Here is a 23,206-nt window from a genome sequence, read left to right on the forward strand (position 1 = left end):
AATTATTTTAAAAAGGAAATTCTTGTTCGTGTAAGCTAAGAAATAAAACTTTAATCTTACAGATAAATGATTGGTGGAGAAAATAAAACTGGAAATAACATGAGTGCATTCAAGTAGCTAATGTCGTTAATCTCATTACAGCCTTGACATAGAACATAATTTTTTTTAAAAATAAGATCCAAGCTTCAGATTTTTTAAGTTCATAAGTTCGTTTCAAGAGGAAAAATTACAGACTTAAATCTTAAAATAGACTAAGATCTATTTTAGAATTTAATTGAATCATTCAAAGATGTGGAACTTTGATATTTGACTTGAGTAGATAAAGTAGTTTGATATATCAAGCAAATATACATTGTTAAATTGTGGATAAGTTTTTTTATGTATCAATACACATTGTAATTGTTTTAATAGATTCCCTAGATACTTTATCAGCTCATGAATATGTAGACATTACAAAAATTTTTTACTGGTAGATTTTAAAAACGAAACATTGCAATAAATTCTCTTTTTATCAAGTTAAGTTATTTCATTATGCATTTACACTCATAACGAGTAGATTATTATCAAGATGATTATGTTTAATTTCAGTTCTTTGCTTTTTTTTACTACATTCATCTTACAATTAGCAACTTTTTCTTCAAATTATTACACTCATGGTAGAAGACGTATATAATTTTGCATATTCAGTTAAAATTTTCAAGTGTTCACTTTGTTGAATTACAAGAAAAGAGACATTTTCTCTGTGACATGTTGATGACAAAGCGAGATTAATTATTATTCTTACAATTAATTACAGACTTACAGAAGTTTAATTACAAATTGAGTAATGTTCTGCATAAGTTAAATTCTTTCTATGATTCAATCTTTACTTTAATTCATTTCAACAAGAGGAATAAGAATAAATCATTTTTTACATTTCATTTTAAAGATAAGAAAGATAAAAAAAAACTGAATTCAAAGATATATTTTTTTTTCATACCGTCAGGAAGCGTTCAAAATCCACGTTTGGTTTGAATTTGGAATGTCTATACGTCGAGCAGCTTGAAAGCTATTAGTCTGTGATGGATCACAAACAGGTAGACATTCCTCTTTTCGCATTAGATCTATTTATAGATTAGTGAGATCCATATCCGTCTAATTTTTATTTCAAATCCACGTATAATCAGCTTTACTCTGACATTTATCTTAAATTTATGAATAAAAAATTCTTTCACACTTTTTATACATATATTACTTTTATTTTAGATTCAATCGCATAACTTGAATATAAAAGAACCAAATGATACTCGATTGGGATAGAGAATATTCTAACAAAACCTCAATGTTGTACTAGAGTTCAAACTGGATCTATGCCATTCCACAATATTTCACGAAAAAATTTGCTTAGTTCTGCATTGATTGAGATATTACATCCATATGCTGGAAGCTGGTGGTAGAATACAGGCATATCAAGTTTCGTTTCGTAATATAAGAAATCGAATCTGTCATTTTCAGCTCAAAATATTGAAATAATACTGCTGATAGTTGAATAATTATTTTAATTGGAAAATGAAAAAATGGTAAATATTGAAGATAAAATTGGATATATAGATTTTCAACGTCAAGTAGTCTAAATAAAGTTTCATAAAATTTAACAGCTTAGACAGCACGATTTCTACTTCTGTCTAGATTTAATCGACCAATCCTAGGGTTTAAACTAGTTACTGTTCGAAAATTTCCATTGGCAATGCCAAAACTTTTTTTATCTTTCTTTATTTGAACTTTAACATTGCCTGAGGGTTATCTAGATCTATTTCATCTACGTTTCAAGTGTCTGCGGCAAACGGCATGGTACTAAAATTATCAGTTGGAGGTTGAATTCATAAATACGTCAGATTGTTGATTTTAAAAGATATTCGTGAAAATATCTACAAAATATTAATAGAATAATATTTGATAATGAAAAGTAATCGACTTCACAAGTTGCAAAATAAAATAATTATAAAACTATCAATATTGAATGAGTTCTTTAAATAATAATTGTAAAATAATATGCCTGACAAAACGTTGATGATACTACTGTTTCACTTTTTGAAAATTATACAAAATTTTAATTGATTATAAGTTAAATACTTTTGTGCACTCAAATATTATATTCAGGTAATTAAATATATGATGAATTTTATCAAGATTGTATTAAATTAAAAAAATACAATGACTCGTCTTCATTGCGATGTTCCTTGAGTAATATAATTATTTGAAATTAAACTACCGTCATATTTTTAATGCAAAATATAATAAAAGAATGTTCTTTGAGATAATATTTAATTAAAAAACAAAAAAAATTGTCTTTTTTTAACTTCATTAAAAAAACCTATTACAACAAAATATATGTGATTATGTTCAAACAAGAAATTTATTAACTGTAACAAAATCCTTTTTCACCGAGTACTAATTAATAATTAAGAACATTAATGTGTACTTTATTTTAAAACATAAATATTAAAGGAATTTTTTGCCTGTTAATAAATGAAAAGTTTTTTTTTTAAATCGTAGAATACGGTCTTTATATATTATTATATTATTACCCTCTTGAGTAATTTTTTTTGTTTCATTACATTTCCCAAAGGAAATAGAATCCAAGAGACTGCATTTGACTGCTGCATTTCTCCACCCACAGTATACAAAGAGCAGAGTAAACAGACTAGGATTCATATAGAAGTTAGTGCCGTGTACAGTCATACGGATGCCGTATCTAGTGTGTTTGCACGTACATACGTAATGGACAAAAATATAGGTACAGAATGAGCGAGTGGGATACCAACACTGGCTAGGCAGCAGAGAATTAAGAGAACATAGCCTGTCGCAATGCCTTGGGGAGCTCCCAGATATACTAGACATCAAGTGGAAACTAGGAAACGACGAAACAAAAGAAAAAAAGATTAACATAAAAACGAATAATGTTATTTTCTCCATCTATTATAGCTTCTAGCTTCTTACCATGAATTTTTTATATAATATCCACTCATATTGGCATCTATTACCACTTGATCATTCCAGTAGAAAATAAAGTTTTGGTTGTTTTTTCGCAATAAATATTAATTTATGAATAAGATTAGAAAGAGAAATAATTTTATAGCAGTGATAAAATATACCGTTATATACAGTAGCTTTGCTCGAAAAACTGAGGAGAAATACAATGTAAAAAAAAGCTATTTTATCACACCACTGTTGTATGTATAAGAGAAAAAGCGGTTGGGAATTTGAAAGCTGAACTGCACGTGTCACATATCTCTTCAATCACTCCAATTTCATTATTATGATTTTTTATTATATAAAATTCATTCAAGAAACATTTTTTTCCAAAGAAAATTCCTTAATTTTTGTTTCCACATTGCAAATTCGGAAAAATTCATGTGTTTAGTAATAAATCACCTAAAGTGTTTAATAATTAAACACCCAAGTGTTTACAATGTTGAACACCGTAAACAAACCATGGCATTTTTGTAAACAACAAAAAGTGTTTTAGAATCGACTACAAAATTACCATAGTTTGTTTATGATGTTTAACATTGCAAACACTTTAAGTGTTTAGTTTCTAAATACTTGGGTTTGCAGTGTATTGTTGGGATATTTGCGATAATGAATATAATTTTGTAACATTGTTTAGTGATGATTAGCAACAAAATAAGTTTTGTGGTAGGGTTTATGGTATTGAAACAATAAAACTAAAACAAGAAAGTGTTTTGTGCCTGATATAGGACAGTTGTGTTGCAAGCACAGTTTTTTCCATGCAATATAAATTGCATCTAGGATTTAAAGTTTATTCAACTTTGGAGAAACTTTAGAGGTTAATTCAAAAAAAAAAAGTTTGGGAAAAACCGAAGAACTATTCTTAAAAATTCGTACTTTTGGATTAAGGGAAAAATTGTTTAACATGTCAGAGAAAATCCAAGCATAACCAAGTGCTAAGTTTAAATAAAATTAAAGAATTCTTTTGATAAAAATTCTCAAGTTTTTCTTCACCAAAATGTGAATTTATATTTTTTACATATTTAAAAAAAGTCAGTGGATATCTGTAATTAGCATAATTTTTGAATACTGTATACTGATAGAAACAAAAGTACTGTTCCATGGAAATAATTTTTTAGGAATTTTTATTAGTCAATTTAGAGTAAAATTTACTAGTGAAAAAAAAATTAAAAATTACTATTTTATTTTGTTTTTTTTTTTAGTAAAAATAGCTAACAAACTCGAGAAAAATGACTATTCTTGTTGGTAAAAATTACCCAAAAATGGTAACAAGTCCTCTGTTGGATGGTGAAAATTTCTGGAAAAACATTTATAAATTCAAAAATGTACTTTTTATTCAATATATTCATTAAAAATACACTGCGAGTCCAAATTGTAGACACTTTTAAAACGCTAAGCCTCTTCAATTTTAAATGTCATAAACAAACTACAGATTTTTGACACACTACGAAACGTGTAAAAAGTGTCTACAAATCATGCATAGTTTGTAAATGGGCATTTTACATTGAACACACTTCACGCGTGTTATTTTAACACGTTTGTGAAATCCTGGGTTTTGCAGTGTACTTATATTCTTATACTGACATTAAACATTAAATAGAAAGTACATTTTTGAATTTATAAATTTTTTTTTTTAAATTTTTTCCAACCAGAATAGTACTTTTTTCTAAGTTTATTAGATATTTTTACTAAAAAAAACTAGTAATTTTTCATTTTCTTGGCTAGTAAATTTTACTCTAAATTTCCTAAACTGAATACCAGTAAAATTTCCTATAAATTTTTTCCGTGTCGATATTTGGATAGAATCTCAGCTAAAACAGGGGGAAAATTTAAAGTAAATTAATTTTATTGTTTAAATAAATGTGGTGTTAAATATATAACTGTTATTTGTGGTTACTTTTTTATCCGAAGCAATAAATTTTAAACCACGTTTTTCAGTTTCTTAACAGTAGAGTATTCCAGATAGTTGTTAAAAAGTGCACGTAACACTTGATTACCTAAAAAAAAAACTCATACAATTTGCCGCAAATTTCTGTAAGTGTACTTTACTATTACCCCAGTTTGCCTTGATATTTCTTGAAGTTTAAGATATAATTTAATATTAACATAATTTTATTACAATATAATTCATCAAAAATACTACTTTTATGAAATTTCATTGCATAACAGAATAAAACTTATCGCAATGCTACTTCCTGTTAGAAACTCATAAAAAATAAAATAATAATGATACAACTAAATTATTAGAGCATTAGTTTTATATGAAATATTACATTTAAATTCTACCAATTATGTGTACTAATTTTTCATCAAATAATATCATTATCCTAATTACTGTTCGAAGGAAAATTCATTAATTTCCTCAATTAATATCGAAGCTGATAAATCATCATATTGTAACAAGCTTGATTAATATTTTAATTATAATAATATTCAATACTATAATTGCGATTGGTTAGAATCAATAAAACTCCTTTAAAGATATTGATTCTTACAAAAAAAAAAATATTACTATTTAAATAAATGATTTTTCATATCACTATAATTTAAAATGGTTTTTAATAACTTATGCTTTTAAATAATGAATAGAATAAGTACGAATAGCAAACTTGTGATAGTCAGACAATCCAGACAACATATCAATGCTTAGGAAAGCTTTTGTGATTCTCCAGAGCTAGAAAATTTTTATTCCTACCAATCTGTCAAACGTCGTATAACACAACAGACAGCACCTAGACAGTAGAAATATGTAAAATCACACGTATCTATTGATTTACCGAGGTAAATGGAATGAAAAGTTTTTTTTTATATTACTTGAAGTATTTATCATATACTCCAGAAAAGAAAGAAAAGAAAAATAAATCAAATTAAAAAATATAAAATATCTACAGTAAAAAAAATCCCATTATAAATGTATAAATTTAGATGAGAACTTTGTGTAAAATTAATCTTAAACGAACAAAAAATGGTATATTCCAGTTATTTCTCGTGCATTCTACTGTTTTGACAAAACACAAAGGAATGTATGTTATAAGTTTAAAATATTGCGCAATATAAATTTTGCAGAATAAAAATAATGACTAGAGTGACTAAAGTATTGTAAAATATTTAATAGTCTTATGAAAAAAAAAGAAAAACAAAATAAAAAAAGAGAAAAAAAATTCATATTAAAAGTGTAAAATAGAAATCTCATAATAATATTACTACTTAAGCAAAGTACTTTCACAATCCGTACGAATTTTAATTAAGATGAAAATGAAGATTTCATTGAAACTGAGAAAAAATAATCAAAGGATTATTTTACAGGTCAATGCTAATGATAATTTCAAAAGATACTTTTCTTTTGTTAGAATTACAAAAAAAATTGCAAATTTCAGCCCAACTTTTGCTAATGCATTAATCATTAAAAATAGAAACTCAAAGATGTGAAACCAAATCATTCTAGAGTATGATTGTCGTTTTATTCATTTCTTATGCTATTAAATGTTTAAGAGTAGAATGCAATCGCACTCTAGGATGAAGTAGAACGGAAGTGAATTCAATTCCACTGAGTAACGTGCAATGCAGACTCTGCTTCAGTTTTATTTACATACATTTGTGAATTAGAAATTGCAAAGGACATTTTCAATAGACACCAAGTACGTAAGAGAATTCACATTCAAAGTAAAGACATTATGTAAAAATATTTCGCCAACAGCAGATGCTTTTTTTCAGATCAAAAAATTATTGTACTTTAATAGGAGAGAAAAGTTAAAAATTCATATGAAAATATTAAAAAAATACTCCATTTAATTCACAAGAAAAAATGTTAAAAAACCATATTACCTAAATTACAAATGGAAATAAACCAAAAAAAAAAAATAGGTAATATGAAAAATGTTGAATAAAAATGGAAAACTAAGTAGAAATATCCCTTTTTATTCCGACATTTTTCATATAAAAAGTCCAAAGAAGAAACTAATTAAATTTTCTCAATTTTTAAAAATATAAAAAATGGTAGTGGTATTAGTCTTTCCTTTAATCTGAATGCAGGTATTACGTTAAGTTCTTGATGGAAAAAATGGCATCAAAATGAAAAGGACTCTTTGAAAAGCGATAGAAAGTACGAGGATTTTCTTTGCTGAAACGAATCAAGTCAGCTAAGGCGAAAGTAGTGCCAAGAGTTCGGAGAGCTGACAGAGTATGAAACCTCTTGTACAATCGCAAATCGACGAAGGTGATCATAAAACGAAAAGGCTGCTTTTTCAAACTTCTAGAGCTTAAAAAAAAGTGTTTGAATTTTAATGCTGTTATAAATTACATATAAATCTTATTTTTAGTCTTAAGACGACGTGTATGATGTGTTTTTTCCTTCATTTACTGTGTAAATGCTTAACCTGAGGAGTTAAAGCTTTTTTTTTAGTCATTTTTCTTCCAAAAATAGAAGAAGATATGTAATAAGCGTGAAATTGAGGGATTTAACGGTAAGAACATTCAATTTTCATATACTTTACTACCTTTTTTACATCAAAGCACTTTAAAGATAAAAAAATTATTGCAAGTAGTTGAAATAAATTGATTCTAAAGTCACTTTTATGGATAACAAGAATAAAGAAGAACTCTTGTGATCATTAGACATAGATATGAAAAGTAAAAAAAAAATTTAAGAATAAAAATTACTACAAAAAGATATAAGATTTAACAGATAAAACCTCGAGAAGATTTTCTATCTTGCTACATCCTCAGGGAGATTGTTATCTTGCTTCAATAGTTCGTTGGTCGTTTTAGCTTATTCAAGATATCAAAAAGTCTCTTACTATCTTACTAACAAAAAAAATTCACTTGTGAAAGGTTTTATTGCATTTTTTATATCATCATTAAACATTTCTTTTGAATTTTAAAATTTTTTTCCCCCATCAAAAAGTGTCCACTATCCATCAAATTTAAGATAGCGACAACTTTTGAATATTTCAAATTATTTTGATGATGATAACAATTTTTATCACTGGAAAAAAGTTTCTTTTTACTGGTCACCTATTTTTAAAAACCTTTGAGAAAAAAATATTAAATCTAGAGACAGCATTTTAGAGAGAAAGAGTTTTTTTTCCCTCCAATGTACCTTTTTGTACTTTGCTGTACCAATTTTTTTGATCGAGTTATCTGTCGCTAAGACGAGGGCTTGCTCTCGAAAATAAAATGCTGAGAGTGTGTGACTAAAATTGATAAGAAAAATGAGATAATGGTACAAAGACAGAGCTTAGAATTATTATAATAATAATAACAATAATGAGAGTGCAGCTCTTTTATGTAATTTTTTTTTTGTTAAATCCTAGAGAAAAAGAATAATAAAGTATTTCTACATGAACAAGTTTTATTACATATATACATATATATATATACATTCACGAAATATTTGCCAAGGACATCTCGATAACGATTCAAACAATTTTGTTGACTAGCCAACTAATCGATATGTCTTAAAGTAACTTAAAGCTGACGATGTTTTAAATCAACTCTACCCAAGCTGGTTTTAAAACATTTAGAAATTGATTAAAAATCAAAAATATTACTATCTAATTTATTTAATCAGGTCAATGTTATTTTTAAATTAAAACTGAAATATTATAAATCTAATTTAAAGTTAATTAAATGATTGTTTAAAAATAATTTTTGTTTAACTGTCAGCAAAAAAGTTTTTAATTAAATAGATATTTTTTATACTAAATAAAAAAAATTTAATAAACTATTCAATTGACAGATTGATATAATTTGAGTTTAAATACTACTTCAACTTGAACTCTCGAATATGGTCTACTTAATTCTTGAGTTGCTTTGCCTAATATGACACTTATAGAAGAGTAAACTCAGACTCAGAAAAGCAACTAAGACCAGGGCCATTTAGCAATTATTTATGTAATGGGTAACTCTATGGTAATTTGAGGGTAACTAAAAGGTACCAATACAAAAATGATCAGACAAATTATTGATCAATAATTAGTTTACTATAAGTTTTTTAAAACCTGTGATTGATCAACTATTGATTTATGATAAGAGTATTATTGGTTGACATCGAAGCCATTAATGTTGGCATATTTTATGGCACATCTAAAGCTACTCTAGTAGTTGGGTCATGTTTGGGACTTTAAATTAGGGTCAGATATAAATTACTTCCTGGTGTGTTTAATTAAAATAATGAATTAATTATTATTTCTAATACATTTAACTAAATTGGAAGCTTCTGATGATTTTTTGTAGCTTTAAAAATCCATGAATACTTGCAGAAGGCATAAAAGCGGCTAATACAGCTAATGATGTTGGTCTTTGATATTATGCTCCAACTCAAATGACAGATTATAATAAAAAACTTTGCATGAAAACTTTTGATTCAACATATCACCACAGATAGCCACTTACTCTTCATTCCATCTATAAAAAGACTTCACTCAGGCCAATCGCCGTTGACTCTTATTTCTTATGAAAAGAAAAAATGTGAAACAAAAAAAAGAAAGAAATAAGCAGTGAAGCAGAAAAAAGGAAAACGTGAGCGCAGGGATTATCCTCATGATTTATAAGTATATTCGCTTGTCTCGTTTGCTCTTTATTTTAATCCACCGTCTTCCCAACATAGGATCTGGTGTCATTCAAAGTATATCTCTTACCTTCCTCATGAAGCTTGATTAAAGGAACAAGTAAAACAACTTACACATTATCGAGATAAAAAAATTCACACAGAGGTAATTTTCTGCTTCTTAAATTACACTATAATAATAAAATGAATTATAAAGAAATAAAATAAAAGCAGATTAATTTAATCATCGATTCATAATCTGTAAGGATGAATAAGTTTTAATTATTAAGGTTTCACTTTCACTAGATCAGCAACTGAGTAATGATAAGCAGTGGTAGTTTTCATATCACAGATTAATGAAAGGCTCTATCCTGGACAGTGCTGCGTATGCATAATGGTATTTGTGCTTCATGTGTTACGCATATTTGTATGGTATGAAGATAGAAACTCATCGGGAAGACGTATATCGTCAAACGGCGTGATAGAGATAGAGAGATGCATTGTATGTTACTGCTCCAATCACTACATACCTCTGTGATTTGCTTGCTTGCTATCTCAGTTAATGTGTTTACGAATTTGCCAATTGTGTGCATCCCAGGTTATTCCAACAAAAGCACACTATGTATTCAGGTCAAAATCAATAATTATAGCCTATAAATTAAAATTAAACATACTAACATTCCTTTTGCTTTGTGAATTCTATATTTAGATCAATGATTTACTCCAGTCACTCTTTTATTTAGATAAGTTCAGATTATTTTCAACAATGAAAATTATTCCAATGATACTTTAGCTGTATTGCTATTATGTTGGCAGAGGTTTTCATTTGGAAAAGCTTATTTCTTCTAGGAAGAAGATAAGTAAAATGCTTTTAATGAATTCTAGCAACTAATTTGACTTTAGTTAGTCAGTCAAAAAAATTGAACATTCATTGTCATAATCCTTGAGTCAATTTTCCATTCAGTCTAGCCGGAAATTGAACATAAACCAAAAGGAATGGGTGAAGATGAAGCCCTAGAATTGTTATTGAACTTTGGATTTCTATAGAGAGATATATCTTCATATAACTAAAGTGATATTGTGGTTAGCACTTAAGCAAAAATCTTGATTTTTTTCAAGAAACAATAAAAAATCTATTAATTGAGAAATTTTTTTCTCAAGAAAAAGTTTCTTTTCTTGGAGAGAAGAAAGTTTTTACTTAGGAGGTAAAATTAGAAATAAGTTTCTTCAAGTGTTATACAAGTTGAGCTGGAAAAAAAGTTTGTTTATGAGTAGACATGTAAATTGACAATTGTATGAATTCTCTAAATTACATCTTGACCTATTCAATAAGAAATGTCATTCCTTTAATGACGTAATTTTTTAATTATATCAAGTTGAAAATGTCTCTAAGAGAGTGCAATTTATTTAATTATAAATTTGAAAAAAGTTTTATTTTTGAAAATCTTTTCAAAACTTAAGAAGATTTAAAATTTATTACATAAAATCTGAAAGTGCATTTTATTCTCACGGTATTACCTGCTGAAAGTAGGATTGAATTGACAACAGGAGAGATTGTTAGAGAAAATGTGTAACTCTCTGCAATCCTGAAAATTTTTAGAATTTTATCTTTGGCCATTATGGAAAAAGATGAGTCAACAGATTTTTTGCGAACAGACCAAAGGGAACGTTTCGTTTAAAATGGCTTTTAGTTTTCAGCTATGTAAAAAGCTAAAGAAATACCAAAATTTATCAATGTCAATTCTAACCGGAAACAATACTCGTGTAATTACCAAACTAATCAAAAGTCAGAAGGTGAATTTTTTATTTTAAAACTCATACCCAACAATAAATACAAACATTTTAAAAACTAGATTACGTTAATGAGAGTTTTTTTACTAAAAGAGTTAGAAGTTTGCAGTTAAATAAAAGATATATCATTAACCTAAATTGTTACGGATATATTTTTGAGATGGATAAAAAAGAATCCAAAACAAACTAGAGAGACTTTTTGACGTAATTTTGAAACCGGAAATTGTTAAACGATTATTTCTTTGAGAGTTATGAAAGTTCAAAGCCACAGTAACTTCTTTATTTGAACAGTCTATACTCACTGGAAAAATTGTACGATTAAAAGAACAGTACTTTTATTAACAAAAAAAACATACTTGCTTTGATAGTTCCTTCATTTCAATAAAATTCAATACCAAAATTAAAAAAATTTAAAAAAACAATATTTCACTTCAGAAGTCTATGAATTTTTAAATACCTCTCTATTGCTCCCCATCCATGTCTCTCTTTTTACTTATTGGTAAAAAATTTCATTAAAATGGTTGCTTTCAAGATATTTCAATTAGTTTGATGGGTAATCAAATTATTTTTATTAAAAATTGAATATACGAATAGAACAATGTTCAATGTATTGCACTGTCCATTTTAATTAAAGACTCTGATTCTTTACATAAAAATTATCAAGTTTTTTTTAGATGTAATTCAACGTCCAACTCTCGGTCATTCATTTTCAGCTCCATCAACATATTTTTTATATCAGAACTTGACTTATTAATGGAGAGAAAAGAATTAAAAGCTAGTACTGACATCAAATGATGTTGTTTTTGACATAAAATTAATTAAGTATTTATTCAAATTTTCGTAATTATTTCTTAATGATTAACTAATGTCATTTATTTATAGAAAATTGAAAGAAATTTTCTACAAAGTTATAACCGACGACAACACAGTAAATCATAATATTTTTTCAATGCACTTCGATTGTTTTTATTCAACGTCACCTATTGAAATAAAACACTTTAAAATTTAAGATTGACAGTGAAATAATTTTTTAGTAAGAATTAAAAGATGATAATAAGCTAATTAATGACTATAACTGTGATCGTTCTAAGATCCACTAATATTTCATTCTTATTTTTTCAGAAAAAATTATTTTTCGCTGAATAAATTCCATCCAACTATTCTCTTTATGTACTATACTAATGAATATTTGTTTACTTATAAATTTTGTAGAATAATTTTAATGATTTATTTAACTCAACAGGCAATTTAACTCACCAAAATCTTAATTATGCATACGCAATCATTGTTATTTAAACTAGGTTCCCTACTTTTTTTTTTCACTTAATATTGTGCACCGACTCCATTTCCATTTTCATTAGTGTGCAACTTACTACAGCTCTATGTATACATTCAAATTCTAAGCTTTTATTATCCAATTATTTGTCTGTTAATGAATGTATATGATATATGTAATCGTTATTGAAGTGCAAGCAATTCAATTAGTTTTATGAATAGGCCGTGCACTTACGAAATAGGAATAACGAGTGTACAAAAAATAAATGAGCAGAAGAAAATGCAACAAAAAAGGACTACAAAAAAAATGTATATTCATCTCTCTTTCTCTTTCTCTCTCTCTCTTTCTTTCTAGTTTCTAGTGAATAACGAGAGGGATGTTCGTAGGTGTTTGCTTCAATCGTACCAGCAGTTTTTATCTTTCTCCCTTTTTTCTGTCTGCAGTCAGTCACATTGTCTTTTTGTTTTATCTCACGTACTTTATGGTTCAGTTAATATACGAGTTGAAATATGCACGTCAGAAAGGTGATCGTGAATTTTCTATGTTAACGCTGACAAACCTACACACTTGTATTTTTTATTTACTGTTGAAAAGTAGCTTTTTAAATGTAAGCAATCAATGCCTTATTGACTTGTCATCAAATTTATATTGTAAGATACCGCAACATATATATCTATGCTAAATAATATTTAAGTGATATAACGATGGAAAATATCGAGCAATAATGCAAAACAATAAATACACTTAAATTAAATTTTTGCATGATTTTTGTTTTCAATCAAAATATTTTTTTTATTAATAATTCCTAATTTTTTTCGCATAAACTCATTATTCTATTGTTAAGGTATTTTAATCGTTTCGGGTCGTATCAAAAAAAAGAACCAGGGCTCTTTGAAAACAAATTAATATTTTTTATTAAATATACACACTAGATTTTTGCATATTAATTGTCTTTTATTACTTCGAAGAACATAAAAAGATTCAATAAAGAAGGTTAATACCTTTTTTATAGGAGAATTTAGACTAAAATTATAAATAATAATTTATTTTTTCAGGAAAGGTACGATAAAACTTGATTTTTTTTTGGGACAAAGTATTTATTATAAATGTATTTGCACTACACAATTTTTTTAAAAAAATTTAAAAAAGTTTTTGAAGGAATTTTAAAAAAACCTAGTCTTGTAGTCAATTATTATTATTATTAGTATTAGTTTAAATAAAGAAAAGAGTGAACTTTGAATTCTAAACGGCAAATCGCTTTTTTTCTTCAAAACAATCGTTTTATTTTCTAATAATCTTCAATTCTAATCTAATCCGAAAAAAATCTTAACAAATAATTAATTTTGATCGAAATACCTCAAGTGATTTTTTTAGCTAAAATTTTTCACAAAAAATTATTCAAATTTTTTAAAAATGATTTTTAAAACTTCATCACTGTTCAAGTCAAATTTTTTACAAAAGCTATATCATGATATTGAAATTTTCCATTTTATTTATGTTGTGTTCAAGCTAAAAATTTAAAATTTTATTATACTCCATAATTTATGTATATTGTGTATAAAATATCAAATAAACATTACGAACATTGGTTTGTGTATATAAACAGGCACGGCTTAGCTTGTTTTACGTTATAACAGCCTCCGTAGAATATCGATTCCTGCCTACATGTCCTTGCTTCACTTTCCTTGTATTCTGTCTTTCTCGTGTCGCGGTTATACCACAAGAGCGATTTGCGGAGGGTGTAATACGCTGAAAATGGGCTTTTACCGCGTTACGCAGACGTTAAGAAGTTACGAGACTTGCTGACTATTGCTTCGATTGAGAACACGGAAATGCTGAAATGGGATTTATTTTTTTTTTTGTACTTTTTTCACATATCACGATACATTTATTTAATTTTATTAAAAAGATACACTCAGGATAAAATCACTTTTAAATTGCTCGAATTTATAGTAAAGGATTTCACACATTTTTGTGGTGAGCTGAATGAATGTATGTATACCAAATATAAAAAACAAAAATAAATAAATAAATTGAAAGAATACTAGATAATGATCATGATGTCAAACAAAAAATTATAAACTGTCAAAATAAAAAATAATAAAATGAAAATATAAATTTTTTATTAACAATAAAACAACAGGTGAATATTTTTAATGCACTCCTAGTCTTATTCACTCTCATCTCTGATGAAAATTTTGATGAGATAAATTTTTTTAGATTACCAGAACGAAATAAATTGATTAAATGATACAAGTACACACATCAGTACTTTGACATTCTAGATCTAATCAGGTTTAATCAGATCAAAAAACACTAACATTGTTGATCAATAAAGCCTGATTTATTTGAATCTTATTTGATCTGAACTAGTCTGAGGAGATTAAATAAGGTTTACACAAATTCTAAGTCAATAAGAACTAGTCTATCCAGATTTAATGTTATGTGAATGAATATGAATAAATCGTATAGGATTAAATACAATCACAATACTAACTAGATTTAATTCAATGTAACAAAACCTCTCAGTTACACTGAATTAAACCACACAAACAACAGTATTTTTGTAAGAAAAAAAATGAATCCCTTTATACAATTTAAAAGTAATGAAATCATACATCATTTCCTGACCTTCTTCAAGCCCTTTTTTTAATATTCTTACCAAGCATGTACTTTATTTTTTGACAACAAAGGACTTATTTAGTGTAATTGCCAAAGAGGAAAGGCTCAAACAAAACCAAACAAATGTTTTGATATTATGAAACAAACGAGAGTTGATTAATCAAGTTGTAACATTGTATCAATGCAAATTAGATAATATAAATGTAAAGACTACGCTGCTCGACATTTTGTATGTATCATACTGACAATGAGTTTAAATACAGTTGATAATGGATTGATTTGGCAAACAAGAGGTAACATGGAAAATTGAGAACAGAATGAGTTTAACAGTCTCGCAAAATAATGTGTATAGCCAAACTTTGCTACCAGATTGACGTTATTCCCTCAATCGGCCTCGTTGCTCGTCCATTGAGCGTAGTAAAATCCCACGAGATCAGTGAAACCTGTGCGTGATGCACGAAAGATTGACATCATTCACTAACTCACATTCATGTCAAATGTTCAAAATGAAGGTTCAGTTCAATCTTTCTACTAAATAATGCTCCATGTGTAGAACAACATCAGCTAAACAATTACATAAAAGATAATGATGTCAATATAGCTGAAGTGTGGAGATAAAATAGTGCAGTGTAATATAAAATATATTTTGATGCGTTTGTTTCAGTGGGATGAGTTGTTTTAATGAGAAATAAATTTCTGATGTTGCATAATTGAGCAACGTTTAACAATATCACATTAGCTTATTATTATTATGTTCTAAAAATATTTATTGAGAGATGTCTATCAATCTAATAAAATCTTTCAACTTTCAACAATGAACAATTTCATGATTTTTTTTAAAATTAATTGTTGAAATTTTCGACAGCTCAATAAAGTCAATTAACATCGGAGTATTGTTTAATTAATGATCCATAGACCGAAAAATTAAATTAATTAATAGCTTTGTCCTAGATATCGATTCATGAATTTATTATTCATGATGATGGATTTCGAAATCAACCTCTTTGAAGTTCTATTCTTTTACAAGAGAATCAAATATTACATTAATCGATTTACTTATTACTATCAGACCCACTTATAGAGATACCTTTGAGAATATCTGTTACATTAAAAGATTAAATATTCATAAAAAGAAACTTTGTAAAGCAGAAAGAATTAATTTATTTTATTTTTATCTAAATTAATTTTTACTCCAAAAAATGAAAACTCATAAAATAATGAAAAAAAAAAATCAATGATGGAACGATTAACGATACTAAAAGTTTTTGCGTGTGTCATAACTAAAAGTCTGGCGCACGTGTTCGTTCCTGACGTGATAAAAATGTTGCAGACCATCTGCATAGAAAAGAAGAAATGGTGAAGAAAAAATATTAAACTGGACTACGAATAGCGTGAAGAAATGGGTATGAGAAAAAGTTTTACAAGAGACGAGTAACACAGCGGAAACTTCTTAAAATATTTCATGTTTAGACTATGACAGAAACATCTTTCCCTTTAACGTTGAAATTTTCTTTAGTTTACACTGATAATAATGATAACAATCGGAAATCGATCGTCTATTTTCACCCATAAAATACATAAGAAAATTTCACTTCACAAGTGCTACAATCAAGAAATACTTGAATATTCTTTTCATGATCATCGTTACTTTTTACTTATAAAAAGTGATCACCAAGTTTTTTAACTACCCTCATATTCAATGTAAGTAATGACATTTTTATCCCATGAAAAATATATTTCAATGCAGAATTTTTTCGTTATTCATGAATGAATGTGTAATAAATATGTATTTAAATATTAATAATTTTTTTCCAATTTCATGCTTCAATGTGAACCAAATGAATTAAAAAACAATTATGACTACAAAATTTCTGATATCTCATTAATAAAAAGTAATCTAGCTTATCAACTATTACAATTACAAATCGGCTTAAAACTTCTCCTCTCAAACAAACATCATAAATGGTATCAAAATATTTGTTAAAAAATGTTACAGACAGTTCCAATTTACACCGGCTAGTATTTTCTAGTTTCCGACAGAAAAAAGACTGTGTTTCCGTTCATCTATATCGTACAGAAAAAAAGAAAAATATCATCTATCGAACCAATTTTAAACGTACGCATTCGACAACGCAAAGCTTCCTTTCGGAAAAAAAAGATAAAAAAACTGACTGAAGAGTTCCAGGTCATGTCTCTCACGTTTATGTAATCGTATTGAGAATATTCAATATACGGATATATTTTACATTGAGAGTTCTGTTACTTTTACTAGCTTTTTCGTGCCTTTATAAACTTCCAAAATGCTGTGAAAAGTACAGGAGAAGACGTATGACAAAAAGAAGTCGTCTTGGCCGGCGCCCGACAGTCTAGCCAATATTTTACTAGTGTTATAAGCACTGCCAAGTTATATATATATGACATAAGAGTTTTTCTTTGAACCAGTGACGCGTCAACGTTCTGCTTGATCTTTTATTCCTTGTTTGAGAAGTCAAATAGGGGAGTGTTTAGAATTGCTGAATGTGAAAGAAAAAATAAACAATAATACCATGGAATCACTGTGACGAAGTATTTTACGTATTTCTCTTGTGACTACTTTCCCTGATCCTTCCTTTTCTTTTTCATTTATATACACTTCAATGCTTGTATATAACTGTTCAAGTCTATATAACAACTCGGAAAATACTCTTTCCTTCTCTTGCTCCCTTTCAACCTGAAAAATGATTGCACCATCACAACTTTGTACTTTATTCTCTCATCACTATCCCTTGGGTGATAAGTTTCCGGAATTTCAGAGTTACAGACTCACGACAATGAGATTGCAAATGCTCATAGGAAGGAGTAGCATACACACATGGACTTTTGCACATTGATAATAAAGAGTCTGAGTAAATAGAAATCCTTGGTGTGTGTACGAAGGAAATTTTATATAATTTTTTTTTTTTTTCACGACAAAAAATAAACCTCTAACTAAAGTCTCAGTTTAGTATTTCATTGTCAATCATTTTTTTTTAAAGATTTATAAAACCAATTATCAAATTTTAGGCAATAAAAAGCAGATTTGATTTTATTATTAATAAAATTAATTAATTAAAAATACTAATAATGAAATTTACATTTTTTTCGTCAATTAAAAATGCTCAGTTAAATAAAAATTATTTACCAAATAATTCATAACTCAAACTAATTAAAGTTAATTAAATTTTCATTTTTCAGAATTCGTAAAATAGATTCAATGACGATAATAAAATCTTTTTATGTTGAATACTCCATCGTTTAAATTTTCCAAAAGAGAATGTTATTTTAAAATTTGCACCTTTAATGGAACAATACTCACATCATAATCATAATCTAACCATTCATACATATGCTTATGTATGCACATCAACAATCAGATCACTTGGGTTTAAGTGTGGAACAACATAAGTGGTAAATTCTCCAGACAAGACTCTATAGTAAACTCCAAGATCTCCAGTAGTTTTCTGAATTTTCGAGATCTCGTTTTTCTGGTGAGGATATATACACATATACATATATATATATAACACAGATATATATATATAACAGTTGGCAAACTCTACACGACTCAGTTGTGATTTTCTTTTTTATCCTATCGAATTAAATTTTATTGGTCGCTAGACGGTTTCAAATAAAACATGGACAACCGTATAAACGTAGAATATATACGTGCAAATCAGAAGTATTAAATTCATGGAATACGATATTTTTTTAAAATTTTTATTATGAAGAAATCGAATTGTGAATCGATGGACATTTTACAGGAAAATATCCACAGTAACGATATGCATGAGTATTGAAATTGGAGTTATAAAAACATAGTTACAAGGTTGTGATGTAAAAATATGGATATTGATCGGTTGAAATATCTATAGAGTCACGTCCAAATTTCGGCCTTCCTACTCAATTTGTAATTATAATTATTCCCTTCATCGCGTGATGATTAGTCAAATTAAAACCTATATTCAAATGTTAGGTCACCGATTATTAACATTTTATTCCTCAAAAATAATTCAACAGAAGAAGAATTAAAATTTAACTAAAAAGATAATACGAAATTAAAATTCTCCACGGTCATAAAAAAATTATATGCACTTAAACTACCTCTGATTTTAATAAAAATATCACTCGAGATTTTTGTATTTAAAGTTTAAAATGAAATTAAATCTATCCTCAAATGTCATTAAGACTTTTTTGGCTGTAAAAATGTTCTGTTCTGTGTAATGACACGAGAGTAAAATTCTACATCATGGCACCATTAACCCTAACCAATCGTTAATCTTTTACACTATTATAATCGATGATTCGATTAACGATATCTTTACTTTTATTTCTTTTCAACGTATCTTCCAGTAAAAAATGCCGTGTTTTCTTTGATATTGTTCATAAAATGTTTAATCGCATTTTTTGCGATATGAAATATCATCTGGAGGCATTTTACCGAGAGAATGATACTGTGAAAAATTTGAAATAAAAAATATCTAGATTAAAAAAAAAAACTAATAATTTAAAAAATGAGGACAGTGTAATTGTTGAAAATAAATGATCAATGTTATGAAGCTGAATTTGAAATTATATATTTATTCTGATGATTATTATATCTAAATAAATATAAACAATGCTGTGCTAATCTGAAAAAGAACACTTAACTGAACTATACAGCATGTATAATAAAAATAAAACAAAAGTACATATTTTTCTCTCATTGTTATATTTTTCTCTAGACGTTTTTATTTTCATTTTAAACTCAGAGAAAATAGTAAGCAGGTCAATCTATGAAACCCTACAGCTTTGCAACCTACTACTCCTCTTGCGAAAGACTTAATATGCGCACATAACAATGTTGAAATACTCGTCTTTCTATCCACTACAAAGCTTTGATATTGAGCTAACCAGAAGAAGTCCAGAGATAAATTTTCATTCAAGACATCATACACCATTTGATATCTTATGATTCTCATGTAATTTAATTTCTATCAAAAATATATCAAATGATAGACACCCTTCAGCAGTTTAAGTGCAAACACGTAACACATTGCGTGACGTGCATGGGCGTGGAATGTAGCGGATCACTATATTTCTTCAACATAGCAGTATCCTCGATTATTCATTGTAAAAATAAAAATGTAAAATGCCTTGGTGATATATTTATTTTTAGATTTCTCACTTTTTTTTTATGTGTATGTCATTCTTATTAATAATTGTGCAGTTTATTTATATTTATGCAACTGACAAGATTTATCAAATTACCATTAATGGTTATTGCATATTGTTTTTACCTTCGTCATCTCAAAACTCTCATACTGCTGCTAAATTATCGATTAGTATTTTAAAAAATGTCATAATAAATCCAATTACTCCAATGGTATTGAGATCAACTAATTTACATATGAATATACCGTAATATAACTTGAGTTTTAGAGTAATGGCATTGCTTAAAATTTTCGAAAATCCATTTATCTAAATGCCATTGTTATTCAGGTTTATTATATTTAACCGATATTCATTAGTGTCAATCAATTAACTCGATTATTGAATTTCTTCAGAGATTAAAAATTATATCTAAGATTAAATTGTATACTATTTTTAAGAGGCTAATATATTTATAGGATGAGACTAATCAACTAATTAATGAAAATCCAATTTTTGTAATTAAACTTGACTGGTATTTTATATTCACTTAGAATCTTCAATAATAGTTTTTATCAATTAATTAAATTTATCAATTCTAAATAATACTGGCTCAATTATAAACTGTTTCAAGCACCGATAAATAAATTAAATTCATGATAAATTTTAAATAAATGATTAATGTAATATTATCATTAATTTAAATAATTAATTATAAGTGTAATTAATTAAAACTACATTCACTTGTTTCAGGCAATCAGATAAATGTGTTTACTTCGAATAAAACTTTTGTTCTTAGTACTTCCGTACTTGTCGAATTTGTTCTAGAGATTGTAACAAAAGAATATATAGACCACAATAAAGTTGTAGATGTATAGAAATTTATTTTAAAAGGAAAATTTAGTAAAATGATATTTTTGCATTAATATTGATTTTATGTTCAAAATAAACTTGATGAGAAATAATGTAAAATTATTAATTAACAAGTTGATTTAAGTTTCAAAGTGTAATTCAATCTTGGCCCTATAATTTTGGCATCTTTGTTCAAACAACCTATACTATATCGCCATTGAGAACAGGTTTTTGAATGTTGGGAAGCGCAAGAATGTCGACGCATGTTGCTGCACCTTTTTATTTATTTTATATTAGTCCTCAAATTCATGAGACCGCAGAGAACATTGTATGAAATAAGAAATGTGAAGACATATTTTCCATCGTACATCTTCATTGTACATTTATGAAGATACCTCATATTTAAATGATGTAAAAAATATTTATCTTAATAACAATGACTATTTGTACTAGAAAGAAATATATTAATTTAATATGTACAGAATTGTTTTTAAGATATAGAAGTATATATAATTAAAATAATATCATTATCAAGTACGTATAAAACTTTTGTCTGTAAAATCTTTTCAACAGAAAAGTCTCGGTAAGAAATTAACGAAGTAACTTTAACGTATCCCAATCGCTGACTAAAAGTTTTTAAGTTTTTTTTTTCTGTTTTCAGCCGTTGAGAATATTAGCGAAGTCGAAAGTAAAAAAATGAACGGATGAAATGAGTTTTAATTGTAGATATAATGATAAAAAAAAGACCCAAAGTAGAATACCTATCTCATTTGCACGTTCTATGTTCTTTCAATAACAAGAATTATACAATATCCATGCTGTAGCTTTGATTTATTTCAAAGGCAGCTAATTTCCTTGAATTGTTCATTATTTTTTATTCACACTTCAAACGAAGCTATTTTTATGAAAATTTATATTTATTTTGAATGTAAATTTATTCATCTATCTTGACATAACAAAAAATGTATGAATAAATTAAATGATATTGAATGAAAAAAAATTCATAGATACATGCTTCAATATTATTGAAAGAGCATAATAAATATTTTACGATATTTATTTAGACACGCATTATCAAATTAACTTGTAATTAAAAAAAAAACATAAATAAACTCACCTCTTCAGCAAACTCAAAATCGCCATCAAATTTACGCTTGCCATCAGTTGTTGCAATCACAGCAAAAATTGCTATGAGCAGGAACACCTTACACTGAAGCCGCCTCATATTTCCTTTTTTCACTCCCACGAGTATGGTTATTTTTGTGTGTTATCCGCAAATTAAACTAAACGTAAAAACGATAATAAATAATATCACTTGATAAAGAAAATGTCAAAATAATTGGGATAAAAATCCCGAAAAAGTGATTAAATTAATAACACAAATATATTGTAATTAAAAAAATCTTTGCTATGATTAATTGTACGAAATAAATAAATAATTTAAAATTTAACTATAAGACAATAACGACAAATATTAGTTTTGTTGTTGGTACACACGCGACGAGAGCTACACGCACGATGTAGTAAAACGCGTTATGTGAAAGCCAGCGACCCCAATTGTGTCGTGCTACTCTCCAGGAGTCGAGAGGATTATGACTGTGCGCGAAGAGAAGGGTACGGTTACACCGCCAACGCACAGATACACACTTGACGCCATTGGTTGAATTCCGGGGCAGGTATGAGCAAGACAGTAAGGGAGATAGAGAGAGAATCAAGCGATCGAGTGTGTAGCAGATAAGGAAATGATGAGAGTAGTGGTGTATACATAGGGACGATACTCACTCCACCCTACGCCATTTCCTCGGCATGGATCGCGCGAGCGCGGCGTCATCCGCGATGAAGTCGATATTTAGTCTCGATGTCTAGCTTTTCTTTTCCTTCTTCATAACATTTCACTTCTTTCAGACTTTAATCTCTTCTTTTAGATTCATCTAATCATACCAAAAAATAATACCATTCAT

The 23,206-nt window shown here is 27.5% G+C and overlaps 1 protein-coding gene across 1 annotated transcript in view; it reads right to left on the reverse strand.

The window, feature by feature from the left end:
- The window catches only part of Cow (Proteoglycan Cow), a 57,395-nt gene extending 34,458 nt beyond the window's left edge, over positions 1–22,937 (reverse strand). The window contains exon 1 of the mRNA XM_035082171.1: positions 22,363–22,937. Within this exon, the coding sequence (XP_034938062.1) occupies positions 22,363–22,470 (108 nt within the window). The 5' untranslated portion in view covers positions 22,471–22,937. The remainder of the gene's footprint in view (positions 1–22,362) is intronic.
- Between the last annotated feature and the right edge of the window lie 269 nt (positions 22,938–23,206).

The sequence above is a fragment of the Chelonus insularis genome, unplaced genomic scaffold (genome assembly GCF_013357705.1).
Source record: "Chelonus insularis isolate UGA/USDA-ARS -01 unplaced genomic scaffold, ASM1335770v1 contig_121_pilon, whole genome shotgun sequence".
Lineage (NCBI taxonomy): Eukaryota > Metazoa > Arthropoda > Insecta > Hymenoptera > Braconidae > Chelonus > Chelonus insularis.